Source organism: Alosa pseudoharengus, unplaced genomic scaffold (genome assembly GCF_046254945.1).
Source record: "Alosa pseudoharengus isolate Yale_2024_CS ecotype anadromous, Long Island Sound unplaced genomic scaffold, YU_APseudo_1.1 YU_APseudo_1.1_scf_9, whole genome shotgun sequence".
Taxonomy (NCBI): Eukaryota; Metazoa; Chordata; class Actinopteri; order Clupeiformes; family Clupeidae; genus Alosa; species Alosa pseudoharengus.
Window position 1 is genome coordinate 26,160,589 of NW_027468881.1, and position 27,015 is coordinate 26,187,603.

A 27,015-nucleotide genomic window follows, 5' to 3' on the forward strand; every position below is an offset into this window, starting at 1 on the left:
ATGCAGTGGGCTCTGCTGCTTCTCCTGGCCTCGCTGGCCCAGCCCTGCCTGTCGTACTCCCGCAACTCCCTCTACTGGCTCTCCCACCTGCGGAGCAGGCACGGCTATGGCTACCGGAACGGTTATCCAGCGTCACAATGGAACACCGAAAATCCTGAGTCAGACTGCCCTCTAGAATGCGACTGCCCGGGTCTGTACCCGAGGGCCATGTACTGCCACAGCCGCAACCTCCAGCACGTCCCCTTTGTCCCCTCGCGCATGAAGTACGTCTACTTGCACAACAACCAGATCGCCAGCATCAAGGAGGGCGTGTTCGACAATGCCACAGATCTGGTCTGGATCATCATGCACAAGAACCAGCTCACTTCAGACAAGATTGCCAAGAAAGTATTCAGCAAACTGAAGAACCTGCAGAAGCTCTACCTGAACAGCAACAGCTTAACGGTCATCCCAGAGGACCTCCCCACCTCCCTTGTGGACCTCCGGCTGAACAACAACAAAATCACAAAGCTCTCAGACGACACCTTCAAGGACATGGTGGACCTAAGCCATTTGCATCTTCACGGCAACGCCATTAAGGAAGTGGGTGGTGCCTTCAAGGGTCTGGACTCCCTAACCGTGCTGGACCTGAGCCGCAACAGCCTGGAGAAAGTGCCGGCCAGCCTTCCCCAGAACCTCCAGCAGCTCTACTTGAACTTCAACCAGATCACCAGCGTCCCCGAGAACTTCCTCTCCAACTACCCCACTCTGCGGTATGTGAGGCTCTCGCACAACCTGCTGACCGACAATGGGATTCCGTCCAGTGCCTTCAACACCACTAGTCTTGTGGAACTGGACCTCTCTCACAACCGCCTGGAGAGGATTCCCACCATCAGCACCAAGCTGGAGAACCTCTACCTGCAGGCCAACCACATCAAAGGTACTGCACCAGGGCACCACAGCTTTGACCCCTCTCAGAGAAGCCATAGATTTAGCATTTATCTGAAAAGAAAGAAAATATCTATAATGGCTCCTCTGTGCCAGGTGTCTTGCTTTGACAAGTTGTGTTCTGGGGAGTATACTAGGTAGTCCAAACAGATGTTCCAAACACAAAATCAGACATGCAAACTGCCTCTAGGATGTGAGATAATTAAGAGTATAGATTCTATAGACAGATAGTGTTATAGATAAACAAAGATTAATGGATTGTGTAATTGCATTCATGTCTTGAGGGGAAAATACATAATGCACAAGTCATGACATGCTATGCCATGCCAATACCTATTACAAAAACACTGTGCATGTGTTCTAAATTACAGGGGTCTTTATCAAATACACCTCCCAGATCTTCACTCTTATACAATCCCTCGTTTTCACCAGATGGCTCTAGTCTAACATGTGTTTTGCTCCTACTTTGCAGAGTTCTCTCTGGGCAGCTTCTGCAGGGTAGTGGACATGGCCAATTTCTCCCAGATCAGAGTGCTCAGGCTGGATGGCAATGAGATCAGCACCAGGGATGTGCCTCCAGAGGCAGTGCTCTGCCTCCGCCTGGCCGTCTCCATCGACCTCTAGCCGTCTCCATCGACCTCTAGCCGTCTCCATTGACCTCTAGCCGTCTCCATCGACCTGTAGCTGCCCGTCAGCAACACAATCATCCATACGCTCACTACTCAGGCCCATCCTGGGCTTGAACATTGGACATTTAGTGTGGTATTGACTGAAATTAATTATCTTCAGATTAATTGATATGTCAATGATATGTCTTCATTTTCAGATTGTTGCTTTTTGCTATGACCAGCAACGGCCTATTTCCATAGGCGTTTTATAGACGTACAATTTAAAGGAGTTTCTGTAAAGGACTTTCTGTGTTATGGAAACCATATAGAAACAATGGTGCCGTTCTTTGTTTTTAGGAATTCTAAATGAGGTCACTAACAAGGAATTCAATGCAGTTATATGGGCAGATGTCAGTATGTAGTTGCAGGCTGTAACTAAACTGTAAAAAAAGAACTAAAAAAGAGCTCAGAAACACACTTCACTGTTTAGAGCAACACAGGAATGTACTAGCTATCTAGTCATCACATTCTGTTTGAGTTGATGATGGGTTAGGGTAAACAGACATACACTCACGCATGGAAGCATGCCTATGCCTACTGACACACACACACACACACACACACACACACACACACACACACACACACACACACACACACACACACACACAGTGACATGTAGCCATAATCACTGCCGTGTAATCTGTTATTTATGTCTGAAGATGGAGAGATATGTAATATTGAAATATGGGGTTGTAAAATGTGCATGCATGTTACCTCCTGTCACAGCAGAAGCCATTCTGTTGCCACCATCTGTTCATGTGTTACCTACATGTCAAAGTGGAGGGCTCTATGCTTTTGACATTTCTGCTTTAACTATAAAGTATTTTTTTAAGTATAACCCTCTAAACACAGGTGCTCTCCTCTCCTATACATCATTTCAACTGTTTAGTCAGAGTAGCATATTTCATAACCATTTTAAGAATTCTGTCTTTAATTTCCTGAATGTTTGTAAACAACATGTATCGCATATGGGAGCAAAATGCCACTGGGCGTATTTTCATGAGAACTACGTTTCATCGTTGTCTCTGTAGGTGACTTTCTGTGACGTTAATCCCATGAATGTTAATTAAACCTTGATAAACACTCACATCACATCGGTTCTGACCTTTCAGTGACCCCTGAGAATTTCTCTCAGTGGCATGGCACTGTTTACGATCAGCGATCTGTGTCCCAGAGCAGACACCTAAAGGACCAAGAGCTGAAATGTCAGCGGCTCCCCCCAGTCATCTTTGTTTGGGCCTTGTTTACTTCACTTAACTAGACTCTAGTTTTGTTTAAGAATACGGATACATATAAGGCCAAATATTCATAATTTCTATTGACATAAATAAAAATAAAAAATATTTTTACAACCAACTTCAAGCATCTTCCCTCAAGAGTATTTCTAGGATGGGATTAAGGGGTTTTAAGACCTTGAGTAAGTGTTCGGGTGGGTACTGGGTATGTGGACAAATTCAAGAATAAACTAACATTAATGTTAATTAAGCCTTGGGAGTATGTACTTCCTGTTTTTAAAATTCCTAAACATTTCGTCACCTAAAGGAGTTATTTGTAGATACCCAGTCTTGCCTATAGCCTGGGAAAACCCAGATGAACCTGTTAGCGAATTTGAATTCACTTTGCATTTGCATTTGATTGCTGCACTCCTGAAATTATGTTTAATGCACCAATTTGTTATTTATAATTTCAATGCTACAACCCTGGAAGTTGTAAGTCAATGAAGCCTTTTCAGAGCCACTCTTAATCTCAACTGAGATAAGGTCTGGTGTCAAGGAGGCTAAGTCTTCCCATTATTAGAATCAGATTATGCTTTCTTTTTTTTATTACAGTATTAAGAGTGTGCTGACAGGGCAAAGCCCTACGGCTCCCTCGTGTGGTCAGTTATTCAGGATTTCACAATAACGTCCTGTTACCAGACTGCTTTATCAGTTTTATAATTCAACACCAAATATCTTGTGGAGTGTGCTACATGGCACTATCAGCATGACTATGAGGCGGGTGGGATCTTATTGAACCTTGTTAGTGAGCCCATTATGAAACTTCTGGATTCTTATTTCAGCTTTTCTCTTCAACCACATTTAAAAGATGGACTAAAAGTTCAGATAAGGTGACTATTAACTATTAACTGTTTCCAAACTATGTAAAGCATGAAATGAAGTCATTATGTGCATGAGGTAGTTGTCTTCTCACAGTTGGTCCCCAGATTCATCTTTCAACAGACCATTTCTCTCTCAACATTACACCTCAGGGAACTTCTGTGACTGTGTGCCCCCTATCTTTCAAGGTATTTAAGTCCAGCGATACAAACTCAGGGTCTACATCACTGTAAGAGCAGGAGTGCAAGACATCATGCGTCAGTTACAGTAACTCCACACACTTCAGCAGAGTGCCCAGAACACCCAACTGTGTTTTTTTTTCCCACAGGCTGAAGATCATCTTGAGATTAGATATCTTAAAACGACTGCCTAGCATCATGTTAAGTGGCTGAAGTCTTGCTGCTGCAGACGACATGCAGAACACCAGCTCCAACACCACACAGACGCAGAAGTTGGACACCTTTGAAGAGGTGCTGACCAAAAATCTGACGGTGGTGCTGTGTGGGCTCTTCATCTTCTACATCAATGGGGCGCTTGTGCGTGTCTACTTTAGCGTACCCTCCCTCAGGCAGGAGGCCCGCTACGTGCTCTACGTCCATCTGGTGCTTAACGACATGATGATGGTGAAGACATCCGTTCTGCTGCATGTGCTGATCTACGCGCCGGGTTTGATCAGTGTGCCTCTCTGCTACATCCTGGTGATCAGCGCCACCGCTACCTTCCAGAACACTCCCGTCATTCTGGCCGGCATGGCGGTGGAGCGCTTTGTGGCCGTGTGCCTGCCCCTCCACCACGGCCGCCTCTGCACGACCAGCCGAGCGCAGGTCTTCAACGCTGCGACGTGGTGTGCAGGAATCACGCCGAGCCTGGCCAGCCTGATCTTATCCCTGAAACAACGTCCCCTGCAATTCCACACGTCTGACATCCTGTGCTACCACGGCAGCGTCTTCGGGCCAGTCGATCAGGTGAGCAGAGCAGCGGGCAACGGCATCTGCATGGCCGTCGTGTGGGTGACGCTGTTCTACACGTATGTGCACGTGCTCTGGACGGCCCGAGCTGCCAGTTCGAAGGGGCAACCCCAAAAGGCCCAGCGCACCATACTGCTGCACGCTGCCCAACTGCTGCTCTACATGCTGGCCTACCTGAGTCCTGCGATCGACAGCCTCATCACCGTGTTCCCTCTGTGGCGCACCAAGGTACTCTTTGGCCAGTTCCTGGTGTTCAACCTGCTGCCCCGGGTGCTGAGCCCCCTCATCTACGGCCTCAGGGACCAGGCCTTCAGGAAGCATATCAAAGGCGCGCTGCTCTGCTGGGGGGGCACTAGCAGCAGAAAAGTCCATATCTAGCAGAGACACAATTGGTCCAGTGCCATTTACTGCCCCTGATGTAATTATGTACAAAAGTGTTGTTACAAGCATGACTGAGCATGACTGGATCTGTTACAAGTGGGTGCAAACAGACAGTTGGGCACCTCTGTCTGTCTGTCTGTGTGTGTGTGTGTGTGTGTGTGTGTACGCTCTTGCATCTGCTAAGGCGATCTTATGCACATTCAGAGTAAAGTGTGTTAAGACAATCATTACATTCTCAGTGTAATTTCATGGCTAAACAGATAAGATGTATGTGGGGCAGGATACCTAAATCACAACATAGTTCTCCACCCTGTGGCTGAAAATGTGCTTTCAGAGAAGCAGAAGAACTGCCTCAACTATAAACTTAACAAGTGCTGATGGAATTTCAAAACCCAACAGCTATGGAAATTATTACACGAAAATGATGAACGTATTTGAAATGTTAGTCACATGCCTGTAAATTGCAGTCAGATTAGTGAAACTAACACTTCCCAAGACCTGTGCACTTTTACCTTAGCTGCCTTGTGCAATGTCTATCATCCCCTTGCACGCACGCACACCTACACACACACACACCACTCTATTTAGCATGTAAACCAATCATTGATGATACTGATAATGGCTTTACCACAGGAAACATTTTCTGAATTAAATGAGGTTTCCCCTACTCTCATACCTCGAGAAAAAAAGCACCAGGACAATTGTGGTATGCCTAGATTTTAATGCACAACAAATAACACACATTTTTAATTTCTAACATTTTTTTTGTTTAACAAAAGTAGAACATATGCAACAAACTGAAACTGCATGATGGCATTAGAATAGCCAAATGATGTCAGTTCACAATTATAGAATTGTATATATATTTTTTAAATTTATCTTTTTTTTTAATCATTTTACATTACTTTTGTGCCCTTTCTCTCCCCTTTCAGTAAAGTCTTGCTGTTGTGTCTTTCCTGTAAATATAATATATACCAACATCACCAAACCGACACCTTACATGTACAGTACCCTCCAGAATTATTGGCACCTCTGCTAAAGATGAAGAAAAACTGGTATAAAAAATAATCTGTTGTTGATTTATTGTAATCTCACAATGAAAAAAAAATTGGAAAAAATCCAACCTTGAAGGGAAGCAAATTTATTTTGAGTAAAAGGAAAATCTCAAGAGAAATAAATATTTGTAACAAAAACAGGTGGCTCACAATTATTTGCACCCCTGCTTGTAATACCTTTCTTAAGCCTCCCTTTGTCAATAAAACAGCTTGTAATATTCTCCTATGACACCCCATAAAGTTGGAGAATACAAAGGAAGGGATTTTTTACATTCCTAGGTTCACACTTGTGCATTTTCCTCTTTGACTCACTACACTGTTTTCCTATGGAGTTTAGATCAGGGGACTGAGATGGCAATGTCTGAAGATTGATTTTGTGTTCAGCAAACCATATTTGTTTAGATCTGGACGTTTGTGTTGGTTCATTGACCTGATGAATGATCCAATCATGACCAACTTTTAGTGTCTTGGCAGAGATTGACAGGTTTCCTTTGAAAATGTTCAGGTTTTTCTTGGTGTTCATGATACCATGCACCTTAATTAGGTTCCCAAGGCCTTTGGGAATAAAAACAGCCCCTCCACCATAATTCTTATTATGCATGGGTTTTTTTTCAGTATAGCCATTCTTCTATGTATGCCAAACACACCTAAAGTGTTTCTATCCAAATGTTCCATTTCATCTGACAATAGACCACACTTCCAGACAAAGTCACTGTATCAGTAACTCCTGCCATTTACATAGGTAATTAAATGACAGGACAGGCCTTTACCTGGCATGCCCTCTAAATAAGCAGTGAGGTCACTTTTGAAGATCTTTTGGGGGAGACTTGGTGACCCACCCCCCCCCCCTCCCCTTTCAGTGACCCCTGAGAATTTCTCAGTGGCATGGCACTGTTTACGATCAGCGATCTGTGTCCCAGAGCAGACACCTAAAGGACCAAGAGCTGAAATGTCAGCGGCTCCCACCAGTCATCTTTGTTTGGGCCTTGTTTACTTCACTTAACTAGACTCTAGTTTTGTTTAAGAATACGGATACATATAAGGCCAAATATTCATAATTTCTATTGACATAAATAAAAATAAAAAATATTGTTTACAACTAACTTCAAGCATCTTCCCTCAAGAATATTTCTAGGATGGGATTAAGGGGTTTTAAGACCTTGAGGAAGTGTTCGGGTGAGTACTGGGTATGTGGACAAATTCAAGAATAAACTAACATTAATGTTGATTAAGCCTAGGGAGTATGTACTTCCTGTTTTTAAAATTCCTAAACATTTCGTCACCTAAAGGAGTTATTTGTAGATACCCAGTCTTGCCTATAGCCTGGGAAAACCCAGATGAACCTGTTAGCGAATTTGAATTCACTTTGCATTTGCATTTGATTGCTGCACTCCTGAAATTATGTTTAATGCACCAATTTGTTATTTATAATTTCACTGCTAGTTACAACCCTGGACGTTGTAAGTCAATGAAGCCTTTTCAGACCCACTCTTAATCTAACTGAGATAAGGTCTGGTGTCATGGAGGCTAAGTCTTCCCATTATTAGAATCAGAATTGTATGCTTTCTCTTTTTTATACAGTATTAAACTTTTAATAACAAATGTTTAATCCCCACTAGGACATTTTTGACATATAATAATGTCAAATGTTTTTGAATACCTCTATTTGAATACCTCTATTAATGCATAATACGTTGCGGCAGCAAACCCTGGTGTTAAACTTATACCGGGAGCAAGTGCCATCATACATACATACAACATTTGGCAGAGGAGACTGGCTGACTGACAAACACCATCATCACCACACAAATGACTTTTTGTTTTGAATAGCCAGGTGAAATTTGAGTGTGCTGACATGGCAAAGCCCTACGGCTCCCTCGTGTGGTCAGTTATTCAGGATTTCACAATAACGTCCTGTTACCAGACTGCTTTATCAGTTTTATAATTCTTCAACACCAAATATCTTGTGGAGTGTGCTACATGGCACTATCAGCATGACTATTTATGAACAGTGGTGTAACTCCTTGTGAGGACTCTGATGGTCACTGAATTACATAGCATAATGAACTATTTGTACTTAGACAACACCTGTTTTTATAAATGATCTCATTTTATTTTGAAAAGGAAAAACATTTTAAAGGGCTCTGGAGGTGTTTTTAACCATTGCACTTTTCTGTAACAAAATATATTACATTTCAGTGTAACTTGATCTCAAAGATTTTCAGCCACTTTCCATCTCAAATGGAAATCAGCATTGCACAAATGCACACGTACACGCTAAACATTACTTAGAAAGTGGGGCTGAGGGGGGTGGGATCTTATTGAACCTTGTTAGTGAGCCCATTATGAAACTTCTGGATTCTTATTTCAGCTTTTCTCTTCAACCACATTTAAAAGATGGACTAAAAGTTTAAATAAGGTGACTATTAACTATTAACTGTTTCCAAACTATGTAAAGCATGAAATGAAGTCATTATGTGCATGAGGTAGTTGTCTTCTCAGAAGCACAGTTGGTCCCCAGCTTCATCTTTCAACAGACCATTTCTCTCCCAACATTACACCTCAGGGAACTTCTGTGACTGTGTGCCCTCTATCTTTCAAGGTATTTAAGTCCAGCGACACAAACTCAGGGTCTACATCACTGTAAGAGCAGGAGTGCAAGACATCATGCGTCAGTTACAGTGACTCCACACACTTCAGCAGAGTGCCCAGAACACCCAACTGTGTTTTTTTCCCCCCACAGGCTGAAGATCATCTTGAAATTTAGATATCTTAAAACGACTGCCTAGCATCATGTTAAGTGGCTGAAGTCTTGCTGCTGCAGACGACATGCAGAACACCAGCTCCAACACCACACAGACGCAGAAGTTGGACACCTTTGAAGAGGTGCTGACCAAAAATCTGACGGTGGTGCTGTGTGGGCTCTTCATCTTCTACATCAATGGGGCGCTTGTGCGTGTCTACTTTAGCGTACCCTCCCTCAGGCAGGAGGCCCGCTACGTGCTCTACGTCCATCTGGTGCTTAACGACATGATGATGGTGAAGACATCCGTTCTGCTGCATGTGCTGACCTACGCGCCGGGTTTGATCAGTGTGCCTCTCTGCTACATCCTGGTGATCAGCGCCACCGCTACCTTCCAGAACACTCCCGTCATTCTGGCCGGCATGGCGGTGGAGCGCTTTGTGGCCGTGTGCCTGCCCCTCCACCACGGCCGCCTCTGCACGACCAGCCGAGCGCAGGTCTTCAACGCCGCGACGTGGTGTGCAGGAATCACGCCGAGCCTGGCCAGCCTGATCTTATCCCTGAAACAACGCCCCCTGCAATTCCACACGTCTGACATCCTGTGCTACCACGGCAGCGTCTTCGGGCCAGTCCATCAGGTGATCAGAGCAGCGGGCAACGGCATCTGCATGGCCGTCGTGTGGGTGACGCTGTTCTACACGTATGTGCACGTGCTCTGGACGGCCCGAGCTGCCAGTTCGAAGGGGCAACCCCAAAAGGCCCAGCGCACCATACTGCTGCACGCTGCCCAACTGCTGCTCTACATGCTGGCCTACCTGAGTCCTGCGATCGACAGCCTCATCACCGTGTTCCCTCTGTGGCGCACCAAGGTACTCTTTGGCCAGTTCCTGGTGTTCAACCTGCTGCCCCGGGTGCTGAGCCCCCTCATCTACGGCCTCAGGGACCAGGCCTTCAGGAAGCATATCAAAGGCGCGCTGCTCTGCTGGGGGGGCACTAGCAGCAGAAAAGTCCATATCTAGCAGAGACACAATTGGTCCAGTGCCGTTTACTGCCCCTGATGTAATTATGTACAAAAGTGTTGTTACAAGCATGACTGAGCATGACTGGATCTGTTACAAGTGGGTGCAAACAGACAGTTGGACACCTCTGTCTGTCTGTCTGTCTGTGTGTGTGTGTGTACGCTCTTGCATCTGCTAAGGCGATCTTCTGCACATTCAGAGTAAAGTGTGTTAAGACAATCATTACATTCTCAGTGTAATTTCATGGCTAAACAGATAAGATGTATGTGGGGCAGGACACCTGAACTGGTTCAACTAGAAACTTAACAAGTGCTGATGGAATTTCAAAACCCAACAGCTATGGAAATTATTACACGAAAATGATGAACGTATTTGAAATGTTAGTCACATGCCTGTAAAAAACACTTCCCAAGACCTGTGCATTTTTACCTTAGCTGCCTTGCGCAATGTCCATCATCCTCTTGCACGCACACACACGTACACACGCCACTCTATTTAGCATGTAAACCAATCATTGATGATACTGATAATGGCTTTACCATAGGAAACATTTTCTGAATTAAATGAGGTTTCCCCTACTCCCATACCTCGAGAAAAAAAGCACCAGGACAATTGTGATATGCCTAGATTTTAATGCACAACAAATAACACACATTTTTAATTTCTAACATTTTTTTTTTTTTTTTAACAAAAGTAGAACATATGCAACAAACTGAAACTGCATGATGGCATTAGAATAGCCAAATGATGTCAGTTCACAATTATAGAATTGTATATATATTTTTTAAATTTTTCTTTTTTCTTTTTTTTAATCATTTTACATTACTTTTGTGCCCTTTCTCTCCCCTTTCAGTAAATTCTTGCTGTTGTGTCTTTCCTGTAAATATAATATATACCAACATCACCAAACCGACACCTTACATGTACAGTACCCTCCAGAATTATTGGCACCTCTGCTAAAGATGAAGAAAAACTGGTATAAAAAATAATCTGTTGTTGATTTATTGTAATTTCACAATGAAAAAAAAAAATTGGAAATAATCCAACCTTGAAGGGAAGCAAATTTATTTTGAGTAAAAGGAAAATCTCAGAGAAATGAATATTTGTAACAAAAACAGGTTGCTCACAATTATTTGCACCCCTGCTTGTAATACCTTCTTAAGCCTCCCTTTGTCAATAAAACAGCTTGTAATATTCTCCTATGACACCCCATAAAGTTGGAGAATACAAAGGAAGGGATTTTTTTACATTCCTAGGTTCACACTTGTGCATTTTCCTCTTTGACTCACTACACTGTTTTCCTATGGAGTTTAGATCAGGGGACTGAGATGGCAATGTCTGAAGCTTGATTTTGTGTTCAGCAAACCATATTTGTTTAGATCTGGACGTTTGTGTTGGTTCATTGACCTGATGAATGATCCAATCATGACCAACGTTTAGTGTCTTGGCAGAGATTGACAGGTTTCCTTTGAAAATGTTCAGGTTTTTCTTGGTGTTCATGATACCATGCACCTTAATTAGGTTCCCAAGGCCTTTGGGAATAAAAACAGCCCCTCCACCATAATTCTTATTAGTCATGTTTTTTTTTCAGTATAGCCATTCTTCTATGTATGCCAAACACACCTGAAGTGTTTCTATCCAAATTTTCCATTTCATCTGACAATAGACCACACTTCCAGACAGTCACTATCAGTAACTCCTGCCATTTACATTGGTAATTAAATGACAGGACAGGCCTTTACCTGGCATGCCCTCTAAATAAGCTATTAGCAGTGAGGTCACTTTTGAAGATCTTTTGGGGGAGACTTTGTGACCCCAAGATGATCCCTTTGTCTATAACTTTCCAACAGTGGTTCTTATGGAATCCCCCCCCCCCCCATCTTACCATCCTCCATACTGTACGTGGGGGCAAGATACCTATGGGTCTTTGTCCAAGCATGTTTGTCACATTTCCAGATGATAAGAACCTTTTAATCGTTTTAACTGTAAATATAGGTATTTTCAACAAAGTATCTAGTTTTAGACATTCTCTGACTTACAAATGTCAAATGTACAAATTTCTTTTTATTGACATTTAGTGTATGACTAGAGGATTTAGCCTCTGTGTGACTTTATTTTCATACCATAGTGAAAAAGAAAGTCTGTTAGGTTTTGTAAACAAGATTTTTCAGGTGTGCCAATAATAGTGAGTAACGTTTTTTAGTTAAAAATATTTATTTCTTTATGAGTTTTTCCTTTTTCTCAAAATAAATTTGCATCCCTTCAGGGTTGGATTTGTCCTATTTGTTTTTCATTGTGAGATTACAATAAATCACCAACAGATTATTTTTTATACCAGTTTTTAGTCATCTTTAGCAGAGGTGCCAATAATTCTGGAGGGTACTGTATGCATATATATACTCCATAACATTACCAATTAAGCCCTAGTTACCAGTGAAAAGATGCACACTGAATAAAGGAACATACACTAAGAACTCGTTGGTCTGGATATTTGGTTTAAAGAGTGCTGGGATAAGATTCATCTGTGACATCAGTGGAATCTAAAGTGAACACAGGGAAGAGGGAGGGAAGAAGGGATGGAGGGAGGGAGATGAAGAAGGGGGGGGGGGGTACTCACTTCATTTAGTTGCAAGTTCTTTAGCTTGGTGAGCCTGAAGCACAGCAACAGCCTCCTCAACCTGCAGGTCAAAACCACCCAAAGACATTCAGTCAGTTCCTGAGCTAGAGTGAATGAGCTGAACTGATATGATAGGCTGAATAGGCTTATACAGAACAGATGACAGTCAATGAGAATGATGAATCCCCATCCTCAACTATTAGTGTAGTTTCACAATCAGGGAGAGTACTTTGTTTCACAAGGCCTAAATCCTCTTGAAACATTATTTATGTTTTTGGTTTAATCTAAATCCCATCCCATATGCATATGCCCATTATGCTGAAAATAAAATTATAATAACTTCACTTTATCTGAAATATGCTTTAAAAAGTGTAAATTAAAATGCTTTGGAACACTGGATATATACTGCATAGTGGATAAATGAGCGGTAGCTTGTCTCCGTAGTGGATCAAAAATAAGTCGGCTGCAGAAGCGCGTTACCTTGGAGTGCAGAGACTCGGGAGACTCCAACATGTGGAGCAGCTCGGAGTTGTCAATCTCCAGCAGCATGCCAGTGATCTTCCCGGCCAGGCTGGGGTGCAGGGCGTAGATCAGGGGGTACAGACGCTCACCTGGACAGTCGGATGGACACAGATACAAACAAATAAAACACCAAAAGGTTCTTAGGGGGTAACATTTACATTTATTCATTTGGCAGATGCCTTTATCCATGGTCACTTACGAAAATGAAAATGTCAAGGAATATCGGCAAACTAGCTCCCCTTTTTACTTGTTTTATTGGAAGATTTCACCAGTTACGTTTCGAGCCTCACGTTCTTCCTCAGTTACAAAACATCAATCAGTACTATTACCAGAGGATGAGAGTGCAGACGTTGTAAGTACTAATCAAAGTGTAGCCAAAGGTGACAGTGGTAGAAAAAGGAGGTAGAAATAAAAAGAAGAAATAAATGGAAGTGCATGCTAAGTGCATGGGAAGCCTGTTGGGTTGTTTGACCCCCAGAGGAGTTTGGACACATGCACACGCACGCACGCACTACACACACAAGCACGCACACACACACACACACACAAGCGCGCACACGCACACACACTTAGTGAACACTCACCCAGCAGCTGTTTCTGCTCCATGAGTGGAGCTGATGCCAGCATAGAGGCTGTGAGAGGCTCCTGTCCCCTAACATGAACCGCTGGCTCCACCACTGGGCCGCTTGCAACCTAGACACCACCAAACACTTCAGTAACAGCCAAAGCGCCAAACACAGTTTCATATCATAATCAACTATGTCTACTGTTTAAAACAATGGGAATGTTACAAAAATGTTTTTCAATGAGATAAAATAGTCCTTTTTCACAGCAGTAGTTAAAACAACCTTGTCTTTTAAATGCATCGAGCAAGCAGCATCATATGCATTTTACCACTTTGCTGCCATCTAAAGGCCTCAGCACATAGGCGTTGACATGAATGCGGTTTGTTTTCAATACAAGTTCAATACAAGTATTAATCTCTATTAGTTCCCTTGTACCGTGCCAGAGCACGATTGTTCCCCCTCCCCTCTCCCCCACTCTCATAGCTGACAGTCGAACATGGTTTGGTTTCACCTCCTATACCTTCTCCTTTCTGGTGGTTATTATGGGGGAAGAACAGGTCTCACTTTACTTTTTACAGAATATACGTTCCTCAACATAGTGAAAAAAGATCTGACCCAAATAGTCTCAAATTAGTCGCATCATTGACATCATGTTTGAGATCCGTGCTGGGGCATGGCTAGCGATCACACTACATGGGCACCAGGCCCAAGTCTCACTGAACCGTGCCCGAGACCACCGCTTCAAGCAGGCACAGGCCCCGGTATGGAGCGAACACACTGATCAAATGAACTGGACTTTGGGGGTCACGCGTACTCGGGCACGGTATGAATGGCATAGTGTGAGTATAACACTGAGCATGTCTGGACTGTGTGGGCGTACCTGCTGGCCCACAGGGGGCGAAGGTGCGGGCATCACCTGTTGGACGTTGCGGACTCCACTGGAGTATTTGTACTGGCTGACCCCACGACTCACACCGCCAGTGACCGCTCGTCTTCCTGCAGTCTGGGTACCGATGTTGGCTGCCGGGAGATCACAACACTCTCTTTACACATTTATAGCTTTTAATGTTTTTAATTCATGCTCCCTTTAACACTGTCTCTCTCGCTCTCTCTCACTCACACACACACACACACACACACACCCCAATCAAGATTCACAACAAGACAAAATCATTGCAAAACCCTTGCAAATAAATTGCTGCAAGTTGCTGTTTGAAGGAATTGCAATTCGCCTCGTTGCAAATATTTGGTCTGAGACGGACTAGATAGAGATCCACTGTACAACTCCGCTCAATGAGTTACCATGACCACTGTAAAAAGAGGTAAGAGTTGGTAGCTCGGAGTCAGAATCTAAAAGAGGAGTATGATTCATAAAGTGCCAATTACTGCAGGGCTTGCAGCTGAGTCACTGGACATTTACGTCCAAGTGGCTCTGCACTGATGTGAATATCTTACAATGAGTCTGAGTGTTGTCGTGAAGCCTTTACACTGCAAAAGACCCCAGTGGAAACAGTATGTTATGTTCATTTTGACTATTTGAGTAATAGAAAGGAAAGGAAGACAAATGTCCACAGACACCGTTTTAATTTGGATATTACCAACTGATCACTGGTTCCAGAGCAAGCAGCTCACTGAGAGCTCATCATACTTTCTAGGGCTGCACGATTTGGGGAAAATATCCAATGGCGATTTTTCTGACAGATATTTCAACTGCGATTGTGATTTGTGATACGATTTTTGAATGTCAATGAATTAGAATGTCACATAAGCACAGCACCCTGACTGACTGTGAAGCACACCAATCAGAATTTCTGTGCCTCTCACGCCCTACGCACACGCACCAACCAGAAGTGGCATAACCAATGAAGATGAAATGAATATAAAAGTCAGAAATGTGACGATTTGTTGTAGCTTTTGCGATTGAGTAATTGCGTTGGTTCATATTGCGATTATGATCGCAATCATGCAGCCCTAATAATTCCCCAACCCGACTACACACGTAGGCTGAGACAAACACAAAAACAACCCAGTAGACCTTGGAAGTTCGCCTGCAAAAAAGCTGCCATCTTTGCTGCCATCCATTAGTAGATATCTTGCGTTTTTTTCCTATGGGAAAATAACATGGGGTGCACCTGTGTAACCTGTGTAATGTCTGTGCATGTCCACAATCGATTACGTTCCTCAAATGGAGAACACATCCATGTTCCCTCGCGTCTCATGGCCACTCTATGTAGTCCTTCCTGACAGTTCCTGATCGTTAAACTTTTGTTTTCCTTTCCTGTCAGTTAGGAGTTGATGGAGAGAGGGAGAGATGTGGTTCTGTGCGCGTGTCAATCTACATCGGGTTACGTTCAGTTCAAGTCAGAAGTTGGTCCGTCCAGTCCCACCTTCACAACACTCCATTATTAGATTAACATTATCAGTTGGCACTGTAAAATGTGTGCTCAATGGCTAGAATTGCGGAACTGGAATGAATCATGCACTACACCCGCAATCCTGTGCTGAAATTTAGGCCCTGTAGCCTAAACGTTGGCGAACATGCAGGAATTTGATCCTGTTGTTCTCAGGATCTACTGGGAAAGTCCCAAAGATCTACAGGTCGATCACGATCGACGGGCTGGTGACCCCTGCCCTACACACTTTTGTCATCTGACTGCGAGTGGGTTTTGTGATCTTCGAGAGCTAACTTGCAGTGCAACTCGGTTAGCTCCAGGATTTCATTAGATGGGCAAAGATGGCAGCTTTGGGTCATTTTTGTAAACAAACTTCAGAGGTCTCTGACCCAGCAGTGAATGACAAATCATGCAAACCTCCAGCTCACCCCTGAACACCTCCACACAAGGCCTGTGCATTTTTGTGTGTCTTTTCCATAAAGAATCGCATGCAGCCCAAAAACTCCAAGAGCATGGTTCCCACCCTTAAGGCAACATTCAGTTTAATAATTTAAAGCAGTATAAGAGGCACTGATTAGTTTCAGAAATGTTATCAATACCAACTATAAGTACCGTAAATCAAATTTGCAGTTCATGAAAGTAGGGCTGCAACAATAGAGTACTCAAGTGTGACATCACGCTGTCCTGGCAACCGGATTTTCAGTTCTAAACAAACCAAATTAACAAGGGGAAATCTTATGCCACACGAACGTTTTATGGGAAAAAAACGTGGGCTGATGATGATGATGATGATGTGTGTGTGTGTGTGTGTGTGTGTGTGTGTGTGTGTGTGTGTGTGTGTGTGTGTGTGTGTGTGTGTGTGTGTGTGTGTGTGTGTGTGTGTGTGTGTGTGTGTTTATTGTATGTATTGTTGGGTATGGACACACCCTGATGCTCTTCCACATGTGAAGTTCCTAACAGAAAAATAAACTTCTTTGAATTGAATTGAAAGGAACGATTTTGCGAAATGATTTGCGAGTTTGCTTTACCAATGATGTAAGTAATATTGAGAATAGATTGTCTTCATTAAAAAAAAAATATATATAACTAAACTAACGTCGTGTAAACTGCTGTCAGTATGGTGCAGTGCTTCGCCCCTACATGCAGGCATCAGTCAGAGTACTCATACTTGCCGATTTTTTTTCAGGTGTGTAAATAAATTCCAAATTTAAAAAAAAAAAAAAAAGTGTCCGAAGCCACCCCGGTTGACAGTAATAACGTTATGTAATTAGAACAGATTAGGCAAATTTACTGTTACGTTATAAACTTTATCTTTAATACTAGCGCAAATTTTTCCTTGTAATACCCCGGAAAAATACATAAAAGCCTCCACACGTTTTGATCTAGTGATTTTTACCTCTTGAAATTGATTTATTCTCGTTTTAAAAGAAAGAACACAGCGAAGCAATGGAAAATGCCATCTCTCGTTCGGTTGTTTAGAACTGAAAATCCAGTGGCCAGGACAACGTGACGTTTTCACTTTAGTACTCTATTAATCGATAAATCGATTAGTTATGGTTGGCGACTATTGAATTAAATCACCTACTATATTGGGAATCGTTCATCCGTTTGTGTAATTTCATAAGGAAACTACCTCAAAATTCTCAGATTTTACTTCCTTATACTTAAATATTTTACGCTTTAACTTCTCTTCTATGACTGTATAGAACTTCTATGACTAAATAGATTTGGCCTGTGGACTAAACAATCACTTGAAGACATATTGTTGGGCTTTGAGAAACACTCAAGACATTTTTTCACTATTTTATCGATAAACAACTACTCGATTAATTTGAGAAAACTATCGACATATCAATCAACTATCAAAATAATCGTAAGTTGCAGCCCTGCATGAAAGTGGGAAAAGTGCTTAGGAATAAGTGGGATGAGCGTGCTCAAAACAACCCCACCCCCCGTCCCCACACACATGGCATACCCATCCTTAGCATGTTTTTGGGAACACGTGGGGCCTGTGTGGAGGCCTGCTGGACACTGCTGATGGGGGTGGAGGCCCGGCGGGTCGTCACGTACTGAGCAGAGTACAGCGCTAATGTAGCCAACCAGACAAAAGCTTGTTAGACCGAGGCACTTTGGGATAGATGGTCCAACTGAGCTGCACTAGAGCCACTTCCCCACACCAACAAAACAGGAGGCGTGAACCTACAAGCTGACATACTAACCCTGTGGTCTGGGAGGCTGAGTGGTCCATCTTGGGCCAAAGCGGACATTAGAACCTGGATTGTATGGATGACGGCCTGGAGGCTTTAACGAAACAAGACTTTACATCACCATTAACATCACACATGTATACAAACACAAACACTTATCACACCCCGACACAGAATTACATTTCTACTCCTGCACCTCCTCCTGCTACTACTTTACCAAATTTCCCTCACGGGATCAAAAGAGTATACTTATACTGTTACACCTCCTCATATTACTACTGCTACTCCTCCTTCCACTACCACTACTCCTCCTCTTCCTACTGCTACTACTACTACTCCTCCTCCTACTGCTACTCTTCCTCCTCCTCCTACTGCTACGCTTCCTCCTCCTCCTACTGCTACGCTTCCTCCTCCTCCTACTGCTACGCTTCCTCCTCCTCCTACTACTCCTCCTCCTCCTCCTACTGCTCCTCCTTCTCCTTCTCTTTCTCTTCCTACCTACTCCTCCTCCTCTTTCTCTTCCTCCCTACTCCTCTTCCTACTGCTACTACTACTTCTCCTCCTCTTCCTCCTCCTACTGCTACTCTTCCTACTCCTCCCCCTACTCCTCTTCCTACTGCTACACTTCCTACTCCTCCCCCTACTCCTCTTCCTACTGCTACTCTTCCTCCTCCTCTTCCTCCTCCTCATACTACTGCTGCTGCTCCTCCTACTGCTACTATTCCTCTTCCTCATTCTCTTCCTTCTCCTCCTCACCTGTGGCATGGTGGGGATGTAGTAGGGTGGCTGCTGGTAGTTGGTCACCAGGGTTCCGGGCATGGTCCTGACGCTGGCCAGCCGCTGCATGTACTGGTTGGTGAGGATGGCCTTGCGCTCCTCCTTGCGCTGTGCCAATGCCACATAGAGGGGCTTGGTGCTGATGATACGCCCATTCATCTCCGTGACTGCGCGAGTGGCCTCCTCTGGAGAGGTGAAGCAAACAAAGCCGAAGCCCTTACTGTGGCTGCCGTCAGTCATCACCTGAACCAGGAGAGGGGACATGGAAAGGCAGTCAGAAATGAAAAGCCGCACACCGATGCAGACATGAACACTTGTAGAACTACTATCCTCTGTATAACTTGGCTTCTAAAGTTCTAGACTTGCTGAATACAGGGCTTTTCCAATGACAATCTTTGATAGCCCAGAAAAGTACCAAAATGATTAACTGACTTAATTAACCCTTAGAACCCTAAGCTGTTTTTACGGCATTTTCACTACCTTTATTCATAAGGATTTATTCTGGTCATTGTAAGTGCCACACACATATATTATATATTGTTTTTTTCAGGAGAGTTTAGGCTATTCAGATCTGCCATCGTTTCATGTATTAATACTAGCATTGATATTATTTTGATTTTTAAAGAATTAAAATATAAAAAGTGTATTATAAAAATTCTTATATTTCGACATGTATCTCACCACAGCAAGCTCACAGCTCTACATGCATTTCATGTGTGTGTAGGGCAGACTGTCCTGAATCGGGCAATATAATTGCCATGTTGGAGGGATACTCTGGGGCTGAGCAATTTACAGAAATATTTGCTGTGTGATTTACGGAAATAAATGCCATTTTTTATTTAGTGATGAAAAATTACCTTTCTGCGCTCCATATCTGTGACATGAACTGATCTGACCTGACTTGACCCGAGGTTGCGTGTTAGCCTGCGTGCCTGTGTGTATGCAGTCATAATAATTCTCAACTCTTTACTACATTGCCATGAACAAAGTAAAGGCAAAAAAGGTGTTTATTTGTTGAACAAATTGGGATGCAATGTGAGCCTTGAATTGGATGCCATGCAGGAATTTGCTAGGATCTCAAAACCGGAATATGAACATGCTTTGCCATAGAGAAACACATGATAGCATTGGATTATAAACATGCTTTGCCACAAGAACAGACAAAAACGTGGGGTAAGTCCAGCTATATGAAGTTATTATTTTGCTGTCACTTCGTCTGTTTTATTACCCAGAATGATGTACTTGGTATCAAATGATAGCTCTGAGTCTCCTCTTTCATCTGACATGCGTGGCATATCTATGCGATCATGGGTCCGCGAGTAATTCAAACGAGAGTAATGAGTGTGCAGCGTTGGTTTGTGTACATGACGTTATTATTTTGCAGTCACTTCGTCTGGTTTTATAAGCCAGAAGGATCGATAAACATGGTACCAATGGATAGCCCTGTGCCCCCTCTTCCATCTGATATGCTTGCCATATCGATGCGATCACGGGTTCGCGAGTAATTCAAAATAGAGTAATGTGTGTGCAGGTGAATGCAGAGAAGTATAGACTATAAATATGATGCAATTTGATTTAATTTCATGATTTTTTTTAATTTTCATACTTGATCGTACAGACAAGGGTTTAGTCTCGTTGGAAAGCCCCACTTCTCCTCTGTCGTGCAATAAAGGTTTCATCTCGCTGCGATGAACCGTTCCGGAGCAATGTAACAGAGAAGAAAGGGTGTGTTTTTTGACGCACTTTGCGTCAATCGGGTTCTAAGGGTTAATTAACTACTGCTGTTTCCTAAGTGTATATAAATAGATTATTGTCAACTCTATTTTGCATTTCAACTCCTTCTATACAGTGCCACTGCCTATGGCATCAGTCATCACTATAAAACACTGCTAATGAAACCTATGTGCAGCATCACACTGGCCAGACAAATACCAACCAACTTCAGCAATGGGTCAACAGTTGGCCTTTGCTAATTTGGATCAACAGTTGGGTCAGTGTGCACCATCAGTTTGTATTTGTTATTTTTTGTTAGGGCTGCACAATTAATTGATTTTTAATCAAAATTGCAATCTGAGCTAATCACAAAGATTGCAATTAATCGTGCCGCTTGCAACTCTGTCCCAATGGATAATCTTGTTACCGCTATGATTTTTATATCCATGTCATACTCCTAGACAGAAAGTGAAAATCGCAATTGCAATATCGGTCAGAAAAATCACAATTAGATATTTTCCACAAATCATGCAGCCTTGTGTTTGTTGAATGGATTGTTCGAGTTCTACATGTCTCTAGGCAGTGTAGAACTGACAGTTGTTTTTTTTAAAGACCACAACCAATAACTGCCAACTTTAGAATGTTGGGGTTGGTTGGGCATTGTCTGGGCAGTGTGCCAGCACCTTAAAGGAGCGATTTGTAGGATTGTTACCGAACGTTCTGTAGGCCAAAATCAAAACACTGGTGAACGTTCTCAAGACTACCGGACGCGATATTTAGCTGAAGTTAGCGATGCAGATGAAGTTTAGCCTATGCTACCTCATGACTACAACTGCAAGTTGACAGTTGGCCTTTGCTAATTTGGCAACACAAATAGGAGGACACGCCAGCCCATTATTAATACGCTATTCTAGAATTAATCGTTCAAAACATAAACGAAAATTCCAAGAGATTCCGCCCCGTAACTCATTTTTTTTCATGGGTTTTACAGGTTATAGTAATGTTGTCAAATAAGCCATTACTTCAATTAATCGTGTTTCCTTACTCTCTGACAATATATGGTGATCATTTTTGGAATGGTTACAATTTATTTTCAATTATTTCCTACACACTGGTCCTTTAAAAGTAATTCCAAAAAGCTGGAAACTGGAGCTGGAAGTTGGTTCTCTGAACGTTCTAAAAACGGCAACCTGCACACTGCTCCAACAAACACCAACATTCTTAAGTTGGCAGCTGTTGGTGGTAGTCTTTAGAATGTTCATAAAACCAACTGTAATGTCAAACTCTTAACGACTCCATCCAACAAACGGCAACAAACAAAGACGGCCGGCCCACACTGACCCAACTGTTGGTGTTTGTTGGAGTTTGTTGGAGCAGTGTGCAAGCTCCTTAAGGGCCACAGGTGGAAACACAGGGGTCAAGGTGGGTTACCCGAGTGGCACAGCGTGATCTCAGTTTTTTGGGCGCAGCTACCAGACGAGCTACAGTATTTCAGTCTGTTGCTCAACTACTTGCTCAACTAGCTATGTCACCAAACTGAGCCTGAGCTTTTCCAGTGTACAGGTTTACCTTGGCGCTGGTAATGGTGCCATAGGGAGCAAACTCCTTCCTCAGTCGCTCGTCATTGATGCTATCATCCAGGTTCTTTACATAAAGGTTAACCCCCTAAAAAATACATTTACAGTCAGTTAAGGATAGATAGGCGAGAGTGAGTGACAACTAGATCAAGTGAATTTAAATGTATTTGAACTTGACTGATTAGTGACTTGACCAATTATCACTTGTATATTTACTTGTGCATTACTTAAACATTTACATTAAATAAACTTGTCAACAATGTGTACACTTACCAAACATTTCTCCTATTCATTGTATTTCCAATTGAAAAAAAACAAACACTTCACTATTAGAACTATCCTCAACTGCAGCACAAATTATACATACACATACAGATACAGTGTATAATCACCTTATAGCAAGACAAGTTAATGTTAGTGAATATTGATTTCAGTGTATCTTAACGTTTTACATGTATGTGTGTGAGTGTAGAGAGAGAGAGACAGAGAGAGAGACAGACAGACAGAGAGAGAGAAGGAAAGAGTGTTTTGACACCTGATAGCGGTGCATGCGGTCCATCTTGATCTGTTCAAACTTGCGTTTGAGCTCCCCCTGCCGCTCCACCCTCTTCTGAGCACGGCCAACGTACAGGATCCTCCCATTCAGCTCCTTCCCGTTCATCGCATCCACAGCCTGCTCAAACAACCAACCACACTCACATGTTCTCCCAATACCATTTTCATACAAGGCCATACCAACTCACTCCCCTCTGTCAGAAAACACACTCACTATGTGCACAGCCTGCTGCTGGAGGACAAGAAAGTCTCTACCATTACAACCAACAGAAAAAATGGAACCAGAATTGTGCGTTTGATTTCGGATTATTTCAAACAGACGTTAGTCATGATTATTTATTTAGAGGCCATCATGAGTGGCAGCTTGGTTCATACAACACTTAATAAAAAAAGGTTTGGGGAAAACACAAAAAAAGTTTTTATTTCGACGGTGACTAAAAGTAAAGCAATCCAGTGTTGAGCTATGGGTGAAGAGCAACATCATAGTCAAACATTATAGAGGCGAGCACCAAACAGAGTGGACAGAACACCAACAGGACACCTGACAGGACAGGATACCAAATGTAGAAAGGAAAAGGACAGGACAGGATACCAAATGTGTTTGTACCTTCTGAGCGTCCTCGTGATTCTCATAGTTCACAAAGCCAAAGCCACGAGAGTTCCCGCGCTCATCGCGCATAACCCTAACACTCAGCGTCTTGCCTGTAAAACACATGCCGTCTTCAATGACCGAGTCTGACACACACAAACACATCAGATATGACTGGAGTAGTATGGACATTTACTTTTCTGACTAAAATAACAAGATAAAAATAAGTAATAAGTACAGAAAATGGGGCTGTTGTTGAATTGATGTGGAATGACTTTCAGCAATACGATAAAAAATGTATGAACTATGGGCTGCCCTGTCACACACACAAGAGCTCAAAGAATCCTCTCTGTATGTCAGTGAACTTACCAAACTCTGAAAAGATGTTCTCAAGTTGCTTGTCATCATAGGTTTCACCAAAGTTCTTGATGTAAACATTAGTGAAGACCATAGCCTTTGCTCCACACTCTGCCTCACGTTCTTTTCTGGATTTAAAATGGCCTACAAAACTGTACGTACACCACAGATATCAATGAAAGGATCAGAAAATGTAATCAGGGTTCACAAACATATCAATATCATTACCTCTGCACTGAAGTCCAGAAAGAACAACAGAACATGCAACTTTGACCCATTTCTTTTTTCAGTCCTATGATCTTGAAATCTTTCAGTCCATGTTCTTCCTTGAGCATGTTTCACGAGGACAACTGGTAAGAACACTTCATCTACCTGTTCACTGACCTAATTGCCGACAGCTGACAATTTTTCCACAGGGATTGGAGCTTTGGATTTGCAATGCTTGGATCTGCACTGAATGTCTCCATTTCTTTACCTGCCTCTTGTCTGAGCATAAAAAACAATTCACAAATGGTGGTTATGGTTATTATTCTCAATGCGTTTTTTTTTTTATTGCTCTTTCTATACGATCCCTTAAAGCGTAACTCTCGCCAAAATGCAACCTTCTATCACCCAACCCTCAACCCTTTAGATCATACTATGATTGCATCAAAATCGCTATTTTTAAAACACTAAGAAGGCACAACACAACACAAAACTCTGTGTACACAAATAATGTTCTCAATGCTCGAGTTCATGTGTAGAGACCCTGGTGATACTTTGAGCAAAGTTTCATGTTGTGTCGAGCCTTCTTAGTGTTTTAAAAAATAGCGTTTTTGACGCGATCATAGTATGATTGCATCAAAGTAGTAGTGCCCCTAGCACTCCCATTCAAATGGGAATTTGACCCAAAAACGACAATATGATCAATCTTAAAAGTGGCGCTTCCGACCTAACTATGCTTTTAAACAAAAGTTTGACTCGGGTAGATTCACAAAAAGACCCTAGGTTGTATTTTGGCGAGAGTTACGCTTTAACATTAACTTCCTAATCTTAGATTGGATTCCTTTAACTTCCAAAAGAAAACCCTACACTTTGTCTTACTTTAGGCCTCAGCACACCATATTCCTGATTTATATCTGCTTAGGCCCATCATATCATGTGGCAGCCATATTTTCATTTTCATCAAGCATTTATTACCACAGTGAACAAGACCACTGAAAAAACCATGAATGCCCTTGGCTAAGGAGTAGAGTGACACATACACTTTACGATCATTCAGCAGCATGCCATTCATGGTCTCAATGGCACGGTTGGCAGCCTCTTGTGTCTCAAAGTGCACAAAGCCATAGCCTTTGGAACCACGCTCATCACACACAACCTGAAATGCCAAAACAGCTTTAGAGATCCTTTGCACAATTTTGTCAGGGGACATTGACAGATTACTGTTAAGCTTGACACATTTACCTTCTACTTCTACTGTATATTCATTAGACACTCAATCTGTCCTCCAGGTTTGACAAGAACAACAAAACAAAATGTAATGCTACATTTCATTTAATATATTTTGCTGGCAAAATTACCTTGCAGGACAGAATATTTCCAAACGCAGAGAAGGTGTCATAAAGTGCCTTGTTGTCAATGGACTCATCCATGTTCTTGATGAAGATATTCCCAACGCCAGACTTCCTTAGACCAGGATCCCGCTGTGACCACATGATTCTCATTGGTCGACCCTTGAGGACCTCATAGTTCATTGTGTCAAGAGCGCATTCCGCTAAATGAAGATATTTTTTACATTTCATATTTTTTTCAATGAAAAATTATTTTACACTAGCATGATCAATCATTTGCCATCCAACAATATTAGATACTGATAAGCCACAGTGGTCTTAAAAGAATTCAACACAAAATACTGTGTCTGGACGAGAAGAGAACTATTAAATTAGAACTCACCATCTGCAGGCTGCTGAAAGTTAACATAAGCATACCCCAAAGATCTGCGAGTAATGACATCACGGCATACACGGATAGACATAATGGGTCCAGCAGGTGAAAACTTCTGGTACAGCATAGACTCAGTAACATCAGGATGAAGATCCCCCACATAGAGGGAGGCTAGGGGATAAGCTTGTCCAGTGTTCATGTTCTTAACCCTTGAGTAGATCCTAGAGGAGAGGGCTAAAAATGTAGGGTGATTACCTGTACTTCAGTTGCAAGTGGCATTTATCACCTGACCAATGCACAGATAAATTATTATAAAGTATTTATATAGTTAGTAGCACATCAACAGGCTAGACTACAGTATAGTTATTCCACTAGTACATTTCCAATTCGTTATTTGAGGATGACAAATGCTGATGGCACATTAGTGATGGTTGTGCAGAGCCGCCCCCTTCACTGCAAAGCGCTTTGAGTAACGTTACATAGAAAAGCACTAAAAATCTAACCTGTAGTCAGTGCAGTTAGCTGTTGCCTGCTTTTTCTACAAACACCATTGGCACCCAAACTTTACGTCAGAGTAAACATTTTCACACCTAGACTCTCTCAAATCGTTGTTCATGCTATATAAAACACAGGCATACTGGTCAGCTAGTACAAATAAGTGAATGGTCATTTATTTATTTATTTTCTACAAAACTAAGCTATCTTTTGCAAGCTGATGAGCTGCTCCATTTAGAGATGATCACTTGGCAAACTTGGCCAAACTTAAAACATAACACATGGCAACTACAATGTCAATAGGTCGATTTTATTTGAATTTTCTCAGAGGTCCGTCTACCTCTCCGCTAAACAAGCACACGTTACAACTATACTAGAATAATTTAACAATAAACTTGTTGGAAAGTCAAATGTGTTTGCAACTTATTGCTCACAAAACTATCATATCAATGCCTTGCGATAAGCGCTTGCTAGCATGTCTAACGTTAGCTTAGCTAGAGAACCCTGAAGTGTGGGAGACGTCTTCAGCAACAACTCAGTGCGAGCTATGTCTTTAAAATAATAATCTTGACCATAAACTACTTACCTCCTTCAACTGTTATACTCAAGAACACAATATGTACCCCCAACTTCAAAAAGCGTTTGTCTGACAAACCTGCGTGTTGTTTTAATTTAAGTATTGCCTGGAAGACCTGACATTTCCCTCCGCGCTTCTGTGTTCTAATTGAATTCCACTCATTTATCAACTCAGCTGATCTTGGGCTTCCGCAAGGGAAAGTAGTCCCCGGGAAATTGAAGTAACAAAATGCTTAAGTTAAGTTTATGTATCTCACTTCAGGTGGCCCAGGGACAGGTCAGCAT

At 42.4% G+C, this 27,015-nt stretch overlaps 4 protein-coding genes across 4 annotated transcripts; 3 read left to right on the top strand and 1 right to left on the bottom strand.

The window, feature by feature from the left end:
* fmodb (fibromodulin b) lies at nt 1–2,186 on the top strand. The gene is made up of 2 exons (XM_076276352.1): nt 1–919; nt 1,400–2,186. Exons 1-2 carry the CDS (start codon nt 1–3, stop codon nt 1,549–1,551), a joined length of 1,071 nt encoding a protein of 356 aa, XP_076132467.1. The 3' UTR covers nt 1,552–2,186.
* A 1,921-nt stretch (nt 2,187–4,107) lies between these two features.
* On the top strand, nt 4,108–5,040 carry LOC143115280 (odorant receptor 131-2-like). Its single transcript, XM_076277253.1, has one exon. It carries the CDS (start codon nt 4,108–4,110, stop codon nt 5,038–5,040), a length of 933 nt encoding a protein of 310 aa, XP_076133368.1.
* A 909-nt stretch (nt 5,041–5,949) lies between these two features.
* pabpc1l (poly(A) binding protein, cytoplasmic 1-like) lies at nt 5,950–25,858 on the bottom strand. Its single transcript, XM_076277549.1, has 15 exons — nt 25,669–25,858; nt 25,296–25,489; nt 24,978–25,093; nt 23,746–23,885; nt 23,395–23,489; nt 22,768–22,905; nt 22,225–22,320; nt 18,914–19,185; nt 18,178–18,245; nt 17,934–18,044; nt 14,446–14,585; nt 13,584–13,692; nt 12,958–13,088; nt 12,478–12,538; nt 5,950–5,999 (listed from the first exon to the last, which is right to left on the bottom strand). Exons 1-14 carry the CDS (start codon nt 25,856–25,858, stop codon nt 12,479–12,481), a joined length of 1,860 nt encoding a protein of 619 aa, XP_076133664.1. The 3' UTR covers nt 5,950–5,999; nt 12,478.
* Nucleotides 8,928–9,860, top strand: LOC143115282 (odorant receptor 131-2-like). The gene has a single exon (XM_076277254.1). The coding sequence runs from the start codon at nt 8,928–8,930 to the stop codon at nt 9,858–9,860; it is 933 nt and encodes a 310-aa protein (XP_076133369.1).
* Nucleotides 25,859–27,015: the final 1,157 nt, after the last annotated feature.

Bases quoted from the DNA above. Each gene is read 5' to 3' on its own strand.
- fmodb (XM_076276352.1), top strand. From the start codon at position 1: ATGCAGTGGGCTCTGCTGCTTCTCCTGGCCTCGCTGGCCCAGCCCTGC. The intron at 920-1,399 runs GTACTGCACCAG...CCTACTTTGCAG, and splicing joins GCAGGCCAACCACATCAAAG to AGTTCTCTCTGGGCAGCTTC.
- LOC143115280 (XM_076277253.1), top strand. From the start codon at position 4,108: ATGCAGAACACCAGCTCCAACACCACACAGACGCAGAAGTTGGACACC.
- LOC143115282 (XM_076277254.1), top strand. From the start codon at position 8,928: ATGCAGAACACCAGCTCCAACACCACACAGACGCAGAAGTTGGACACC.
- pabpc1l (XM_076277549.1), bottom strand. From the start codon at position 25,858: ATGAACACTGGACAAGCTTATCCCCTAGCCTCCCTCTATGTGGGGGAT. The intron at 25,094-25,295 runs GTAATTTTGCCA...TTGGCATTTCAG, and splicing joins GAAATATTCTGTCCTGCAAG to GTTGTGTGTGATGAGCGTGG. The intron at 18,045-18,177 runs GTTAGTATGTCA...TGGCTACATTAG, and splicing joins TCAGCCTCCCAGACCACAGG to CGCTGTACTCTGCTCAGTAC.